Source organism: Ursus americanus, chromosome 17 (genome assembly GCF_024610735.1).
Source record: "Ursus americanus isolate L20-20 chromosome 17, mUrsAme1.1.p, whole genome shotgun sequence".
Lineage (NCBI taxonomy): Eukaryota > Metazoa > Chordata > Mammalia > Carnivora > Ursidae > Ursus > Ursus americanus.
In genome coordinates, this window is record NC_142143.1 from 17208104 (window position 1) to 17227245 (window position 19142).

At 45.5% G+C, this 19142-nt stretch overlaps 1 protein-coding gene across 4 annotated transcripts in view; it reads right to left on the minus strand.

Annotated features, from left to right (window-relative positions):
- The window catches only part of TXNRD1 (thioredoxin reductase 1), a 188624-nt gene that overhangs the window by 2415 nt on the left and 167067 nt on the right, over positions 1-19142 (minus strand). For all 4 annotated transcript variants that reach the window (XM_087868798.1, XM_087868794.1, XM_087868797.1 and 1 more), the window contains one exon: positions 2142-2206. In XM_087868798.1, coding sequence (XP_087724924.1) covers positions 2142-2206 — 65 coding nt within the window. The remainder of the gene's footprint in view (positions 1-2141; positions 2207-19142) is intronic.

The window sequence follows — 19142 nt, forward strand, 5'->3', positions numbered from 1 at the left end:
AAAAAAAATAAAGTCTTCATTTTAAAAGGACATCTTTAAATTGTAGAAAAAAATCATTGAAAAAACAAACAGAAAGATTGGACAAGGATGCTTTAAGATCCCTTCCTGTCCTGACTCTGGGGCCACTCTAGGATCATCAGATGAGCTTGGTGCCTGTAGGCAGATGTGTCAGACCAGTGCCACCAATATTAGGAACTCAAATGGAAATCCTCTGAAACGTGACCTCTACGGGGAGGGGGTGCGTGCGTGTCTTGTCCTCAAAGTGATGTTTCTCAAAAAAGGTTGAATGATGGGTGCGGGTAAACAACAATAACCTTGGAACACAAACCTGATTCTGTGGAGTCAAAATTGTTAATATTCAAGATGGTAAATAAGCTCGTTATGATCATGATAAACCTAGGGCTCCGAAAACAAAATTGGGAATGCTGATCAGCAAGGGAGAGCAGCAAGGACTAATTGCACACAGCAGGGTGTGCATTTCCAGAGCCACAAAAGTGGGAGGGAGGGAGAGCGCTCGCTGGAGAGCTGGGAAAGCTCAGAGGCAGGAGTTCTGAGCCCAGCTCGGCCACCAGCTGACCACGTGGCTGGAAGCACATCATTCCCCTTCCCTGGGTCTCAATAGCCACGTGTGATAAAGCCTCAGAAAAGCAATGTCCCAACAGACAAGGGTTAGGATCTGTTATGTGAAAGGAGTCATATTTTCTCCTTGGTTTTAATTATAAAGGCACTGCCATTTGGACAAGCACATGCGTCTCAATAGCATTAAACTTCAACAAAATTAATCACCAAATAATATCACTTAGGTCACTCCTGACCAGTAATTTTATTAGTCAGGAACAATCTGACTCCCAACTAGCACGAACAAAAGGGGACTTTGAAGCCTGTAATTGGGATCTTCGAGGGGCAAATCTGGCTTAGGCATGACGGATTTAAGGTTTTGAGCCATGTCTTCAGGACAGTGTCTCTCTCCAGCCCACTACTCTGCTGTCCTTGGTGTTTTCATTCTCAGGTGGGCCACCTGCTCGAGGCTTACCTGCTTCAGCTCGTATTCCCTGTGGAAAATGCACGCCTCCTTCCCGACCGCCCCAGCAAGAGTCTAGTGCTTCACCCTGATGTGCCCAGCTGTGGCCAACTGCTCATCCCTTAGCAGGGACAGAGAATGTGCTGCTCTCATTGGCCAGGTCCAAATAGCATGCTCCACCCGGGAGCCAGAAGTGGGATCAGCCCCGCCCACAGCACAAGGACGGAGAGTATGGGCAGGGTGGTTCCCCAGGAGGCCAAGACGGATTCTTTCACAAGAACAGACGCTGAATGTACTCATTCCCTATTGCTTCTGTAACAAATGACACAAACTTAGTGGCTTGAAATGACAGAAATTTATCATCTTACAGCTCTGGACACTGGAAGTCCAAGGTCAATCTTAGTGGGCTGAAGTCAAGATTGTTAGCAGGGCTGTGTCACTTCTGGAGGTTCTAGAAGAATCTGTTTCCTTGTCTGGTTTAGCTGCCTTTGGAGGCCACCTGCATTCCTTAGCTGGTGGTCCCATCCTCCATTCTCAAGGCCACAGCATAGCATCTTCCAATGTCTATCTCTGAAACCCTCCTGCCTCCCTCTTACCAAGACCCTTGTGATTACATAGGGTCCACCCAGACCATCAGAATCATCTCCCTATCTCAAAATCCCCGACTTAGTCACATCTGCAAAGTTCCTTTTGCCATATAAGGTCACATATTTACAGTTTCCATAGATTATGACGTGGACATCTTTGGGTTATTATTCAGACATTATTCAGCTCATCCCACTGGATGAAAAAGATTTTTTTTAAACCACATTTTCATCTGTCCAGAGAATACAAAAGTCAATAAAGATTGATAGTTAACAATGAATATCATATAGTAAGAAGTTTATTGGACACCAAAGTCTAAAGACATAAGTTTGAGTCCAAGCTCTACCATTAACTGGCCCTCTTTCTCTCTCTGGTTTTTTAATCTGTACAACGAATATGCTTTTTTAAACCTGTACAATGAATATCACTGAGTTACTGTGACATGTTCGTAAGAGCACATTTCCATTGCAAAGCATCATACAAATGTAAATTATCATCTCTGGAATGAAATGTGTGGATATTAAATTTCACCCACCTTTTGAGCCATCCAGGCCAAACATAGGCCAGGAGGTTTCTCTCCCCATGGAAGAAAGGTCCCATCTACAGAAAAAAAAAAAAAAAAAAGATTCGTCAGCTTTGAATCTCCAAGTAGCATTGGAAGCCAACATTTGCCAAGAGAGAAAAGGACTTTCTATATTTCTTTAGCTCTCATGAACACATTAACAGCAGCCAGGCCTGGCTGCCCAGATGCCCAAGTTTATTCTGAGTATGATGTTGTGGCTTTGAAGGCACGGGAAGCCACGTGTTCGCAACTCAGTGGCCTGTGGGAAGGAGAAAAGAAAAGAAGGCAGAGAAAGCAGTTCAAATGCCAGGGTCCTGTACTGCCTTCCCTCCTGCCTTAGGACCAAGCCATGGAGAGATGATCAGAGCGAGGGCATATAGATACTAAGCGGGAGAAGAGTCATGCCATACTTTCCCATAAGGAACTTGGAGGGGAAAGAATGGAAAGAAGCCCCAGTGAGGCCAGCTCTGGCACAGGATGGCAGCATTGGTGGAAGGTTGTGTCTGGCTGGGGAGGAGGCCTGCCCCACCACTCTTAGCTTCCTGTGGCCAGCTCAGGATATGCAGGACTTCGGAAAGCAAACGGCCTCCAGCAGAACCTAGAACCCATGGTGATGCAGTGATCATGGGTCCAGCTTTGGAGAAGACACAAGTGGACCCAAGGCCCCTTGTGGAAAGGAGTTAGCATAGCCAGGTCTGGACTATTTGCAAGGTTGGCTGGGCCCTGGGAACTCTGATTCAGGCAGGGCTGTCACCACTCCCAGAACTGATGAGAGTGGCTTGCTGTGCCCAAAATCTTGGTACAAACAATATCGTTTATGCTAAACAACTGCCTTCCTCTGGAAGTCTGGAACTTTGGTACATGCTAGGCAAAGGGTGCCTACGTGACTGAACCCCAGTGAAGTCCCTGGCCTCCTTGGCTCCGTCAGTCTTTCCTGATAGCATTTCACATGTGTTGTCACAACCGGTTGCTAATGAATTAAGTGCATCCCTGTGTGACTGCTGGGAGAAGAGAGAAGAGTCTCAAAACTTGCACCTGGTTCCCTCTAGACTTTGTCCCATGCACCCTCACCCTTAGCTGGTTTGGCTCTGTTCCCATTGTCTGTAATAAATCACAGCCACGAGTATAATTACATGATGACTCCTTCAAGTCCCCGTAGGGAGTCTTCGAAGTTGGTGGCAATCCCTGACCCAGGCCCCTTATCCCCTCCCTCCAAGTGTCACCTGAGCTCTCTGCCATACACCCAGCTGACGTCTTACACAGAAGCGGGTGGGGTGTGGCATCTCAAAGGCTGAGCATTTAATGCTGAGCGGCCCATCACTTCAAGAGGTTGTATAAATTATTTATTGGACCACACGTTGATTTCCCCCTTCTTACCATTAATCCATTTCCGCTGTATACTTAGGTGCACTCAAGCCCATGTTGTGATTATTGGAAACCGCCCCCTTCCCCACCAGTCTCATTTGTCATCTCTCCTGCCTGCTCAGGGGGTGACTCGGCATTCACTGGACAATCTGATGCCCACCCCCCACATCTGCCCAGCATCTGCACCCCCGAGCACCCACCCTGTGCTCACATCCAAGTCCTCTCAACACCAGCCTTATCTCTGCCAAATATGTATGCGTGTATATATGTACGTATGTATCTATACACACATATGTTTGGTTAACATACGTATTTGTGTAACATATGTCTATGTTTGGTGGCCTCAGTTTCCCTCTCCGTCAAATGAGAGTTGGAATGATACACTATCTGAATTCTTGATCAGTAAAACTGCGTAATTACCTGTGAGGGTGTCTGTGTCTCAGCAAGGACAAATCCGCACCAGGCATAGTGTCTTAATTCAGGTTGCTAGCACAAAAATACCATTGCCTGGGTGCCTTACACAGCAAACATTTATTTCTCACAGTTCTGGAGTCTGGCCGTGAGGGAACCAGAGCCTGCTTCCCAGCTATAGACAGCCACCTTCTTGCTGTATCCACGCATGGCAGAGAGCAGAGAGAGGGGACACAGGCTCTCTCGGTGTCTTCTTGTGGGCCACTAATCCCATCATGGGGGCTCCATCCTCATGACCTAATTACCGCCCAAAGGCCCCACCTCCAAATACCATCACATTGGGGATTAGGATTTCAACATAAGAATGGGGGGGGGGACTTAATCTTTCAGTCCATAGCACATATATTCTTCGGTGAATTTAGGAATGTATTAAGCCTCCTTTTAAATTCATTATCCTTAATAAAACCTCACAAATCCTCAATTATGTTTATATATGGATTCATTAAAAATTCCCAGTTTTGGAGGGCCCCTGGGTGGCTCAGTTGGTTAAGCGTCTGACTTTTCGTTCCAGCTCAGGTCATGATCTCGGGGCCATGATCTCGGGGTCATGAGATGGGACCCTGTGTCAGGCTCTGTGCTTGACATGGAGTCTGCCTGAGATTCTCTCTCCCTCTCCCTCTGTCCCTCCACCCACTCTCTCTCTCTCTCTAAAATAAATGGATAAACTTTTAAAAAATTTCCCAGTTTTGGCTTGACCATGGAGAATAAAGTTTGTGTTTGTTCATTTGTGTCTGGGTGAGTCAAAATAAATACCTTCAGCACTGAAAGTTTTGTAAGTGGGAAAAAATTCCCTGAAACCCAGTGCCATTCCATAAATCAGCACCTGGGAAACATTGGCCTACTAGACCTCAGAAGTCCCTGCCAGCCCTAATGTGCTGTGATTTCTCACATGGAACCCATTCCAGGCAGGTGTCTGGATCAGAAAGTTCTTTTCCAATGCTATAATTCTGTGTTTCTTCGACCCTATGAATCCCCCTGTAACACTCTTGCTTTCCATTTTTAAAATAAAGTTTTAAATTCTTCTTTCTTACTTTAGGAAAGAAGATGCAAGAAGGACATGCTTGAGGATACATCAAAATACCAAAATGTGAATAAACTAAACAGGTCAAAGAAGAAAAAGTGACAGAAAGAAACTTGACCTTCCAATAATAGCAATTTACAAAGGACTTTGTGAGATGGCAAGTTTGTCCAGTACATGTATAATGGAACTTGATTTACCAAAATTCAATTCTTATCCAAGAATCTACAGTATCGAGTGAAGCTTACAGATAACAGGGAAGGCAAAGCCATCAGCCCCTTGGAAGACTGAAGGCTTCTGGGGGCTTTCTAAGAAGTCGCAACCCCATTATGACGGCTTCCAAATTTGTACCTTCAGTTCTGCCTCCCACTCAAGCCCCGAGGTTTACACTGAAATATCCAGCTGCTTGTTTCTCTCTAGCTCCTCTTGGGTGTATAACATGCATCTCAGTTTGGAGTAAACTGAGTTCAAGAGAGAACTCTTGAATCGCACCCAACCTTGTTGGTTGGTTTTCCCTAGACTTCACCATCTCCTTAAATGGCAACATCTATCCAGTTAAGCCAAAAACATAGCAGTCACCCATAATCTTTCTAGTGGATAGCAATCAGAAAGGCAGCTTTTGTTCAGCTGAAGATTAAGAGAGATCCCAAATAAAAGTGGCTGAAACAAAAGAGAATTTTATTTTGTTCCTTTCTTCCTCCTGTATGTAGAGAAGGGAGGAAGGCAGTTCAGACTTGCTACCCAAGCTCCACTCACAGAGTCCCCAGGGACGCAAGCTCCTGACATCACTGCTCCACCATCTCAGGGTGGGGTCTCCCTCTTCATGGTACAAAATGGCAGCTAGGTTGCCAGTCATTGCATCAGGGGTCCCAGTAGCAGGATGGAAGGAGGCGTGGGAAAGTAGAAGCACACACCAGCTAACTTTCAAGGAAGGTAATTTTGCTAATATTTCATTGGCAGAACTTAGTCATATGACTGTACCTGACTTCAAGAGAGGCTGGGAAATGTAGTCTTTTTTTCAGGTGGCCAGGTGCCCCCCACTAAGTGTGGGAGGTTTCATTACTGTGGAAGAGGACAGACTGGATATTGGAGGGAGTGGGTGGCCAGCAGTTCCCGCCACTTATGGCTTGTGAAACCTATGTGATTGGGCCCCTGCCTGCTATTTGACCTCATCTCCTCAACCTCGTTTTAACGGTGTGGCCACACTGGCCTTTTCGGATGCTGTTTGAACAGACCCACCTTGTTCTGCCTTAGAGCCTTTGGCTTGCTGCTCCCTTCCCCTGGGATGCTGTTCCCCAGACGTGCACATGGCCAGTTTCAGCTCAAACGCCAGTTCCTCAGCGGGGCCTTCCCTGACCGCCCTTTGTGAAGCAGCATCTCCCCACCAGCCAGCCACGGTCAATCACGTAACTGTGGTGTTTTCTACAAAGCACTTGTTACTCCCTGAAAATATCTTTCCTTTGTTCTGTTTGGTTTTGGTTTTGCCTTGTCCCTCCCAACACCAGAACATAAGCCCATCAGGGCAAGGGGCCTCTACTGCCTTGTTTAGAGCTCGTCGTCCACATGGGCACGGAGCAGACGCTCAATAAATGTCTGTTACATAAATGAATGAACTGATCGATTCGATTGTCATCAATATTGCCGGAGCTTCCCACACAGACAAGCTGCTGCTGTCTTTGGGGAGTTGTTCGCCGCCGAGACAAGGAGGCAAGAATTCATGGGCCCTGAGGCCTCATCCAGAGAGACAGGAGAACAGAGTTTGGACTCTGAGGGAAGCTGTGTTTGGCTCCAACTTCTCTGCCCAAAGCCACGGCCTTGGCCCTCAGTGAACCGGGGAAGAGGAAGATCAGCCGGGCTCTGTAGCGTGTGCTAGCGTGCTCTGTGGACGCTTCCCACTGTCTCCGGGGTGCGAGCACCCTGGGCAGCGGGGCCTGCGGCGCTCAAGGTCACAGTCTCCTTCCCAGTTCTGCTGCCTATGGGCTGGGTCAGTGGAGACGTAGGCAAATTCCCCAGGCCTCCTGTGCTTTGGTCTCCTCACCTGCAAGTTGATGACAATGACAGCCCTCTCTCAAGACTGTTGAAATGATTAAGTGAGTTAAATATGTAAAATACTTTTTAAGCTGGATATATAGCAAGCAGCCAACGTAGCTATTATTAGATGCCCAGCACTTCATGTGTGTTTTCTTTAAGCTTCCCAAAAAACCCTATAAAGCAAGCCTCCCAAATAACCCTGCAAACTATCTCGAGTAAGTCCTAGTTTCTTGGAGCGCTGCTAACTTGGCAGATTTGCCTGGAGTGGCCATCATACTGGCTTCTCGGGCCACCTGGACAACGGAAGTTCTATCTAAATTGTGCTGAGACTTAACTTAACTAAATTGTGCCGAGCCCTGCAGTTGGCACCAAGGATGCCAGGGTGCAGGAAATCCGGAGGCTTACGGGTGACGGGGAGACATGAGCTCCCCAGCATTTCGGTGAACAGTGGTCCGTGCTCTGCCAGGGGCCATGAAGCCTTCCCAGAGGAAAGGACATCAGATGGGAGTCTAGATAGAACAAGGAGGCAATCACTAGGCAAAAATGTGGGGTGACGGTGTGGGAGAGGAAGAAGGGTGGATTCACAGAAAGAGCGCCTCCCACTGGAGGGACGAAGGCACAGAAGAGCACAGGGATCCGTGCGGTTCCCTGCTCAAACCAGAATGATGCCTGGCACATGGTAGGTGCTCAAGAAATAGTGGCTGATTGACGAGGAAATTAAGGTAAGTTAGGCCTTATTCCTTCCAGAGAAAAGTGAGGCTCAGAGAGGCTGAGTAATTTTCCCAAGGTTCACAGAGCCAGCAAGCGCTGTATCCAAGACTTGAATCCATGGCTCTCAACCATCAGTTAAATATGAACATAGAGTAACACATGTTTGAGACTGGGTGAATATAACATAGCACAAGAGCTTCTGGCCTGGTGTAAGCCAAAGGGTGAGAATCTTCACTGCTAACCTGTTAGTCCAGATGAGCAGATATCCCAGTGTAGAATGTAACCCGAGGGTCTAGAACAGCACCAGACGACAATGCTGGAGGTAGAGGTCAGAGGCAAAGGCCTGGAGGGGAGGGCCCCAGGACTTCTCAGCCCCATCGCCCTGGCCTCTGCACCATCAGGGGCCCTAATGGGCCGTGTCTGTGCTCCCTGTGGTCCAGCTTGGCTCCTGGTAATAGCAACATGAGTACTAGCTCCCACCTGCTTAGCACTAAGCACCAAGTCAAGCAGAACTTAGAGGCAGCCAGATTTGAGTTCACACGCTCTACTTCCTAACTGAGTAGCCTTGAGCAAATCACTTGATTTCTCTCTGAGCCTCAGGTTCCTCATCTGCAAAATGGGAATAAATAATACCTACTCTCTGGGGGCTCTTAGGAAGATCAAATGAGATGATAGAGGAGAAAGGAGAGAAGATAGAGGAATGTTAAGTTATGTTAACTTAATGTTAACTTAATGTTAACACTCCCCCCCTCAAAAAAAAGACCAGAAAAATCCACAGGCCAAGCAGAACGGTTTGTTGGACTTCCTGCAGTAAGGGAGAGCATCACCGTGACAACATCTGAGGGATGTCTCAGAGGGAGGGTGTCTGGGAGGACAGTGACAGGGTTTAGGGCTGGAGATGATGGTTTGGAGTGAGTCTTGGAAAGCCGGGAACTGCCGGGGGTTGGGCAAATAGAATATGATACAATAGCTTCTGGCTTGGTGCTAGCCAAGGTGTGGGAGTCTTCCCAGCCAAGCTGTTATTCTGATGAGCAAACTATTTTCGTTGGTTTACGGTCTTATAGTCCAGGAATAATTTTTTTTTTTTTTTTTTTTTTTTTTTTTGCCAATATGAACAGAGGGACAGGGAAATGTTGGTTCGGGGCTGAGCATGTCATGGAGCTTGCAGAGGAATGACCTCTGCTCTCACAACCATTCCTGGAGGAGTCAAGGAGGGGCCTTGTCTGACCTTTTGCCACAGTCCCAGGAGGTAGATCTTGTTCATTCCTGCTTGAGAGGTGAGGAAACCGACATCAGGCAGCCATTGGTGCTACTCCAGAGAGACACGAGACTCAGAGAGGTTAAGGAACTTCCCCAAAGGCCACAGAGCAAGGAAGTAGTCCATCTGGGATTTGAATCTAGCACTTTAGACCGTGAGTTGGACAGGGACATATAATAATAGTTCCTTAAACCAAACAATAACACGTAGAGCTACCTAAGTATTATTTGTAATAGCCCAAATCAAAAAAAATAAAACAGCCCAGCCACAGCGGAAGGGCTGGATAAAACTCAGTGGAGTAGCACGTGGAACCCCTACAGCAAAGGAAATGAAGGAGGTGCTGCCACATTCAACCACATGGCGGATTCTCACTAGCACAACGTCAAGGGAAAGAAACCAGACACCAAAAAACTACCTACTGTGTGCTTCAATTCACAGAAGGTTTATAAACAGGCGGACCTAACCCACGCATTGGAGGACAGGATGGCAACTCCCTTTGGGAAATGGGTAGGGGGCAGGGGGCAGGGGGTGGGCAGGATCGCAGAGGGTTCCCAGGAACTGGGAAAGTTCCATTTCTTCCCCTGGCCGCTGCTCATGCAGGTGTGCCCACCTGTGCTGACTCACTGGGGCGCACACTTCTGGTGGTGCCTCTTCCTCTCTATTTTTATTTAAAAGTTTTGGTTTAAGCAGGGATATCTGCACTTCGCTTTAAATGTTAATTTCAGGATCAGTATTCCAGAAGATGTCTGTGATCATGCAAGTTGAAATTAAATGAGCTCATGCCCCAGAAGCACTTAGCGTGGTGTCTGGAACGGAGACCTATGTTCAGTAAATGCTAGCAAGTGTTATTACTACTATTATTATGTCTGTGACTTTCCGAACGGCAGTGGAGAATTTCTGAAAAGCACAGCACATCTAATCCCCAGCTCCAGTGCCAAGAGTTCGCCTAAAGAGAGGCGCAGGGCGGGGGGAGGGAGGGGGACTCGGGGGCGGGTACTGAACAAGGTGACATCCCCCACCGCCCAGGCAGGGTATGAGCGTGGCCACGGGCCACAGGCAGGCTGGCAGCGGGGCGGTGGGCGCCTCAGGAGGGCCCAGCTGCCTGCCAAGCTCTAGCCCAGATCCCTTCCCAGGTCCAGATGGTTTTCTTTGCCCATTTTCCATGACCCACACAGGACACCTTTTTATAACGTGAGGCTTCTGGACTCAGCCAAAGCACAGGCGCTTGTGTGCGTAGGAAAAGCAAAGCAGCTGTCGGGAACCGCCGGCCTCCAGTGCCAGCAACCACGGCTGTGGACTTGACCGCGTCCCACACCGAAGCCCTTCTCCTCCTCCTCCCGGGGCACCTACACCCCTCCCCCTGCTTGCACCTTCGCTCCACTGCCACCCAACTGTGCGGCCCCCCACCGGGTCTCGTCCCTCCCCCTCCCGTGTGCACAGTGCTGCGTTCACACTTACACACTCACACGGTCATGTGTTCACACTGACGCGCTCACTCATATATGCTCACTTGCTGACAGTCACACGCTCACACTCACACGTCCCCTACGCACACACCACACACACACACGCTCCCACACATTCACACGCATTCTCATATACATTCACACTTCGACTCATCAAGAACAACTTGTGACCGAGAAATGCCCTCTGTTCACCAGCAGAGCCTTGTGAGCCCAGGGCAGAGTCTCTCCAAGCACGGTCCCCACCCCACATCTTCTGTGACCATCTCCACATAAACACTCCCACCCTCCTCAGGCAGGCCCCAGAGCTGCTGAGGCAGAATCATCACGGCCCAGGAATCTGCATTGTAACAAGATGCACAGGTGGTTTTTACTCACAGAAAACCTAGGACTCAGGGTTTTCTAGAGAAACGGCAGAGAAGTTGTGATGGGTGCAGCGAAACTAATTCCAAGGCAGGGGTGCAGAGGGGAGTGGGAGTCCACGTCTTTGACCCACCGCCCCCCTGCTCTGAGCACCACGAAGGCGGGTCTGGCTGAATGTGGAGGGGGCTGGGATGGGCCACAGAGCCAGGGAGGAAGGCAGAAGTTGAGTGACTTCTCTCACAATTCTGTGAGCTGACCAGCTGGGTCATTTCTTCTAGTGTCACTTGACGTCTCCCACGTGGCTTTAGGAACATTCAAAATGGCTTTCCTTACATGTCTGGCACCCCGGCCAGGACGGCTGGAAGGCCGGACACCACCCCCGCATCTCCAGGGCTTCCTTACATTGCAGCTGGATCTCAAGAGTGGGAGTTTCCAGAGGAAAGAAGTCCTTCTTCCTCACCTCAGATTTTCATGCAATTGTTAAATAATCTTGAACAAATTCTTCTTTGTTTAATAAAGTTAACTATTTTTGTATCACCAACTAGCATTTCCTCAGTTCATCCCCAAGAGTTTTTGATAACATCAGTTTTCAAGGAAGAAAACAGGATGTTGTGACAATATCCACATTTTCTGTTTTACAAGAGAGGCAAAACCTTTCCTGGAGTCAACCACGGATGGGGCACCTTCTCTACAGATGTCAAAGAATTCCTCCAAGACAGACCATTTGTTTTCAGATATGAAAATTCAGCATGAAGTGTATTAAATTTCTAGATAAAGACGTTAAAAAAAATCCTAATGACCTCAGGTTTATCAAAGATTTCTTACATAGAACGCAAAAAAGAAAATCTCAATAAATTGGGCTTTACCAGAATGTAAAATTTTTGCTCTTCAAAAGACAGCCATGAAATAGAAGATATTTTCTGGACAGAAAATATTTTCTAAACACAGAGCGGACAAAAGGCTTGTATCTAGAAAATAAAGAGTACTTAAAACTCAACAAGAATAAGATAAACCCAATAAAAAACGGGCAAAATATTTAAACAAATGCTCCACCAAAGAAGTGATACAGACGGCAAAACACGCGCATGGAAAGATGCTCCACATCACTGGTCTTTAAGGAAATACAAATTAAAACCACGGTGAGAGAACACCACACGCCACTAGAATGGCTAAAATTAAAAAGACCGATCGGATCAAGTATTGGCAAAGACACCGAGCGACTCTCAAAGTCTGCAGGCGGTCTGTAGACTGTGCTCCAACCTTTTTGTAAAACAGCATGGCAGCTTCTTAAAAAGTGAAACATATCCCAAAGTGTGACCCAGCCCGTCCACTTCTAGATATTTACCCAGGAGAAATGAAAGCATACATCCACACAAAGACCGGTACACGGATGTTCGTAACTGCTTTATCTGCCAGTTAAGAACTAGAAACAAACTGAATATCTCTCAACAGGTGAACCAATAAACTGTGGCCTATCCATACAATGGAATGTGACTCAGCCACGAAAAGAAACAAATTATGGATATACAACAGGATGATTCCATTGTGTCTCAAAATAATGATGCTGAGTGAAAGAAGAAGACACAAAAGAATACATACCGTATGATTCCATTATATTAAGTTCTGGAAAATGCAAACTAGTCTTTAGTGGCAGAAGGCAGATGGATGTTTTCCCCTGGGCACAAGGATGGGGAACAGAGAGAAACAGATTACATGAAGCCATAAGGAAGATTTTAGGGGTGATGGGTGTATTCATGATCTTGATTGTGGTGCCGGTTTCACAAGTGTACAAATATGTCAAAACTTATCAAGTTATGCAGTTTGTTACATGTCAATTATACCTCAAAAAAGCTGTAATGAAAAAAAATATATATATATATACATATTGGCCTTTACTTGTTTGGGGCAACTCTTTGCAGCAGGAACACTACTCTTGGATTCCATCATTTATAAATCTTACAAATGCTACACCATGACACATATGCGTGAACTACACGTATCCACCTGGATGAAGAAGCTATTTTTAGTTTCTTACATAAACGTCTTCAGCATCAGGGGGACGTGTCATCAGTACCTTGACTTAATTATATTCTCTGAGGGTGGAACCTTCCCGATTCCTCATACTGCATCTTATCCTGGCATTTTCCTCGCTAAAATTTTACTGGCTTTATTAGGTTTGCACCAACTGGGTGGCCTGGCCTTTCCTCTTCTGGGCATTCGGTTCTGCTCCTAGGTCACATGCCGCCTGCGCCTGAGTGACTTTTTCTCAAAAGCTTTACACTGCTTGTGATTCCAATAACTGTTTAAATGACTAGCTCTTTCCTTATCAAGTGGCCGTGGCCTGTGGCTCTGTGTCTTTTCAGTGGGCCAAGCCACTGCTGCACTGTCAGGCTGTGTGCCACACGAGAGGACAATGGGACAGGACCCTGTGGATCACCGGGCTGCGTAAAGCCCGTGGACGGGAGTGGCTTCCCGTCGTAAAGAACAGCGTCTCCTGTGTCCCTCGTCTGCCCAGTGCAGTGAAATGTCTCGCAAGACGGTCAGGGACTTCCGGTCTCGGGTCGCACCTGCGAAGCCCCATCCCTAACCTCACCAAGACTGTGCACAGCCTGGACCTGGAGCTCTCCTTCTACACGTCATCCCTCATCTTCGAAACTCACCACCCTACCCTCAAAAGCGTTTGTAAAACACAAACATTAATAAAAGATCAAGTAGGAGGGCCTAATCAAGAAACAAGAAAGCGAACACATGCAATAATTCACCATGTAATTCTCTCCTGACTTACAGGGTCTCTGTTTTGCAGTGTTTACAGTGGCAGCAGAGAGGCAGGTGGGGCAGCTGAGGCACGGGGGGTGGGGGGGGGTGGGGGGTACATTCCTTTTTCTGTCTTAAATGTTCTCTCTGATTTTCTATTACACCTGTAGCATTTGTTGCTCCTGTAAGCCAGGCAGCAGCGGGTAAGGATGGCTGGGAGAGGTCATTTGGGAGGGAGCAGCTGATGTCATCAACCTGCTGTCCACCCCTACTGCCTCCCTCCCCCGGGGGATTCAGAGCTCACCATCTTCCAGCAGCCCTTGAATCGATGGCTGAGAACGGGCTCAACAGATGAACGGGCGCGACGCTCATACTCCCGCAGGGACTGGGGTGGTGAGTTTTCTGTGTCAACTTTGTGAGGCTACAGTCCTCATTATTGAATCAAACACTACTCTAAGTCTTGCTTGAAAGTATTTTGTAGGTGTGATTAAAGTGTATAATCAGTTTACTTCAAGGAAGGAAGTTATCCTAGATAATCTGGATGGGCCTGATTCAATCAGTTTAAAGGCTTTCAGAGCAGAATTGAGGCTCTCCCCAGGAAGGAGAAATGCTGCCTTGGACAGCGGCTTCCGCGCATGCCTGCCCTTCTCAAGGCCTGCCCTACAGATCTCACACTTGCCTAGGCAGTTCCCGTAACTGCTTAAGCCTGTTCCTTGCAATCAATCTCTTCACACGCATCTCCTGCTGGTTCTGTTTCTCTGGTGGAACGCTGATACAGGGGCCGAAGGACCTTTCACAAAATTGTGACTGGAGCTGCCCCACCAGTCTTTTATTGCAAATGCTAGCAGAGTGCAGACGTAAAATTGTACATATAATGTGTGCTTTTTGATTAATCACAAATTCTCATAGAACTGAGTTCTGCAGAACCCTCCTTGAGAAGCTCTGGTTCATCTTTGTTGCAGACCACTCACCTGGACCTCCTTCACCATTCGGAGACAATACTCTTTCTGACACTGCATTTTCTCATTTGGAGTTCTTGATCTGAGCCACGCTTAGCAGACTGTCTTCAATAAGCAAGTCTCCCAGCTCTAGCTGATCCAGGGACTCCCTTACCCCATGGCCCTGCTCCCCTCACCCTTGTAAGCCAGTTCTCAAGAAGCGATCCATGCACCAAGCAGAAAACAAAGATCTCCTTTCCTCCTGTGCAAAATGTACATAATGATACTTTTCCTACCCAACTTCATAGGACTGTCCTGAGAATCAAATGTGATAAAGGATTACTTTGAAAACTTAAAGTCATAAAGATGGAAGGATCATCATTATCTTTATAATTATCTTAATTATTATTATCACTCTACTAAACCCACCAATTACTCTCTTCCTGCTCACACCCCTTTCTAAGAGCATTTGCCTTCATCCAAAAAGGGAGTCCATGTTCAGCCCCTGCACAGTGGTGTAGACTGAAACATTTGGATTTCTTTAAAGAATTGGCCATAGTTCTGCACTCAGTATTCTTGAAAAATTTACTTTATATCAGTTAGGGTTCTCGGATTGTAAATTTCAGAAACCCCAAGCATCCTGATTTAAGAAAAATAACTTATTGGTCCGTAAACTGAAAGTTTGTAGTCGACCATCACCACTAATGAGTACATAGTACTACAGGTCTTAGCCGATGCTATAAAGAAAGAAGGAAATGGTGTAAAAATTGGAAGGGAAGAGATAAAACTGTCATCATTTACTTAGAAAAACCAAGGGGATCAACAGACACATTATTAGAATTTATAAGCAATGTTGCCTGATACAAGATTAGCCCATAAAAATCAATAGCATTTTTCTATACCAGCAATAAGTCAATAGAAGAAAATAAATTTAAGACACATATTTTTCCACATTTTAATGTCTCTGAAATTGGGATGCATCATACGTTTGAATAAATGCAGAAGCAAAAATAAGACACCATTCACAATAGTCACAGGTATTTTAAATGTCTTAGAAATAACAATGAATACTTAAGACCTCTATGGAGAAAATTTTAAAACTCTAATAAAAGATACAGAAGATGATCCAAAGAAGTGATTTTTTTGTGTTCTTGATGGTGTGACTATTATAAAATTGTAAATTCTCCCCAAATTAACCTATAAATGCAATGCAATCCCGATGAAAATTCCATATAGATGTTTCAGAGGAACTCAGTAAAATTCTACATAAAGACCTCACTATGAAAAATAAAACTATAGAATTAATTTTTTTAAAGATTTATTTATTTGAGACAGAGAGCGTTGTGCACCTACACGCATGCACAAGTAGGGGGCGGGCAGAGAGAAAGAATCTCAAGCAGACTCCTAGCTGAGCTCGGAGCCCAGTGCAAGGCTCGATCCCATGACCCATGAGATCATGACCTGAGCCGAGATCACGAGTCAGACGCTCAACCAACTGAGCCAATCACACCCCTAGAATTAATTTTTTAAAATACAGAATATCACTGTGACATGGGCCAATGTTTCTCAACGATTTTCTATTATCACTTCCTAGGGAGGTTTTTTTAAACTTTTTTTTCTTTTCCTAATTATAACCCCCACCCTTACCCCCAGGGAAATTTTAATGCCACAGTTATACTGATTTTCTGTTTATAGTGTGTGTGTGTGTATACACACACATATATACCCAGTATATATATATATATGTGTATATATATATATATATATATATATACACATATGTATATGTATATATATATACTGTGCTTTAGATATAAAAGAATTAAGTTTTTTCATCCCCCAAGAAACAATTTTCTGCCTCTTGGGGTTGATCACTCCACCCACCCACTTAGAATGCATGTCTGCATAAGGTGAGGAGGAAATTAAAAAAAAAAAAAAATTCAGGTCCATCAATTCCACTCCTGGATATGTACTCAAAGGAAACAAAATCAATATGTCAAAGAGAGAGCTACACCCCCATGTTCACTGCAGCATAAGTTACAATAGCCAAGACATGGAAACAATCTAGGTGTCCATCAACAGATGAATGGATTAAGTAAATGTGGTATAGGGGCACCTGCGTGGCTCAGTTGGTTAAGCAGTTAAGCATCTGACTACTGATCTCAGCTCAATTCTTGATCTCAGGGTCATGAGTTCAAGCCCCGAGTTGGGCTCCACACCTACTTAAAAAAAAAAAAGTAGTATATTTATTACACACACACACACACATACACACACATACAATGGAATAATATTCAGCCATAAAAAGGAAGGGAACCCAGCCATTTGTGACAACAAGGATGGACCTTGAGGGCATTATGTGAAGTAAGATAAGTCAGACAGAGAAAGACAAGTATTGTATGACCTCAATTATATGTGGAATTTTAATAAAAAACAAAACTAAACCCAAACTCAGAAAAAAAGATCAGATTTGTGGTGATCGGAGATGAGGGAGCGGAGGGAGGGAGAGGAGGGATTAGATGAAAGTGTCAAAAGGTTCAAACGTGCAGTTATAAGATAAATGAGTACTGGGGATGGGATGTAGTCCAGTTATAAGATAAATGAGTACCGGGGATGGGAGGTACAACATGACGACCACAGTGAGCACTGCTGTGTGCTAAGGAAATAAATCCTGAAAGTTCTCATCAGAAGTAAGTTCTTTCTTCCTTTTCTTTGTAACTATATGAGACGATGGGTATTAACTAATTGTGGTGATCATTTCATAATATACGGAAGTCATATCATCATGCTGCACACCTTAAACTTACACAGTGTTTATGTCAACTATATCTCAATAGAAATGAAAGAAAAAAATCAAAAGCAAGCACAGACCAATAAGGCAAAAGACTGATAGATTTGATGACCCTATTTGTTTCCTATTGCCGTCGTAACAAATTACCACAAATGCACTGACTTTTACCAGCATTCATTTATTATCTCACAGTTCTCTTGGTCGGAAGTCCAGCGAGCTCAGCGGGCTACTTGGTGTAGGTTCCCCCCAGCCTGGCCTGGGCTCTTTTCTGGAAGCTCTGGAGGAGAATGTTTCTGGGCTCGTTTGAATTGTTGGCACAGTTCAGTTCCATGGGACTGAGCTTTTCTTGCTGGCTGTCAGCTGGGCGGTCCTTCTCAGCTTCTAGAGGCCACATACACCCTGGCCTCCTTCCTCTGTCTTTCAAACCAGCAACTTACAGTCACGTCTGTCTCATAACTGAAATCTCTCTGGCCTCTTATTTCATTTCTCCTCCTGTCTCCTTTTGACATCAGCCAGAGAAATGTCTCTGTTCTTAAGGACTCAAGTGTTTAGACTGGGCACACCCAGATAATCCAGGATTATCTCCCTAGTTAGAGGTCTGTGCTAAGATCTGAATGTTTCTCTCCCCTGCTAATTTCACTGAAACCTAACCCCCAAGGTGATGGTCTTAGGAGGTAGGGTCATTGGGGGTGATTAGGTCAGGAGGGTGGAGCCTTCATGAATGGGATTAGTGCTCTTATAAAAGAGGTCCCTAGAGAGTTCCCTTGACCCTCCCTCCATGTGAGGTTACAGCTGGAAGGCGCCATCTTTGAACCAGAAAGTGGGCCTCACCAGGCACTAAATCTGCCGGGATCTTGGATTTCACAGCCTCCCATATTGTGAGAAATAGATTTCTTTTTATAAGAAAACAAATGCATAAGCCACCCCACCTATGGTACTTTGTTACGGCGGCCAGAATGGACTAACACAGCCCATAACCTTAATCACATCTGCAAAGTCCTCCACAGCAGTACCTTGATTAGTGTCTGATAATCAGCATTGGGGGAAGGGACATCTTTAGATTTCTGCCTGCTACAATGACATTAAAACTAAGGATTTCTGATTTACAAAGGGCATTGTGGGCAAAGGTAATGAACGGATGAAAGAAGGGGAGAAATATTTTCAATTTCTGAAATCAACAAGGGTTAATATTTATAATAGCTATAATGTATTTATAATATATAAGGAATCCTTGCAAATCCAAAAGAAGAAATGTGCAAAGAGTATGAACAGGCAGTTTGTAGAAGAGGTAACCCAAAATACTTAAGGTATCTGAAGAGACGCTCACAATCATTAGTAATCAGGGAAATGCCAATTTTAAAATAGGAGATATTGCTTTTATTTGACTGGCAAATATTAGAAAACTGGATAATGCAAGCACTGATGGGGAAATAGAGAGATAGGAACCTTCTGGCACGGTTGTAGGGAGGGTAGACTGAGACACCCATTACCTGGAGAAGTCAGCCATTGCTTAGTCAAATTACTTAGCAATTCCACTGCTGATGTGATGACTCAAGGCAATTCTTACATAGCTCCATCAGGGGATACGTACAGCATGTTCACTGCGGTGCATTTTGTGGTAGAGGAATGGGTTTGTAAACTAGAGTAAATACACACCATGGAGAAGTATGCCATGATGAGAAGCAATGGACGGTATGGTACCCGTAGCATCACGTGTGGACCTTAAAAACACGGTACTCAGTAAAAAAGTGAAAGAAAGAATGAAACATAACAAAGGTCTTTGTGTAAATGAAAAATACAACAAAGGATAT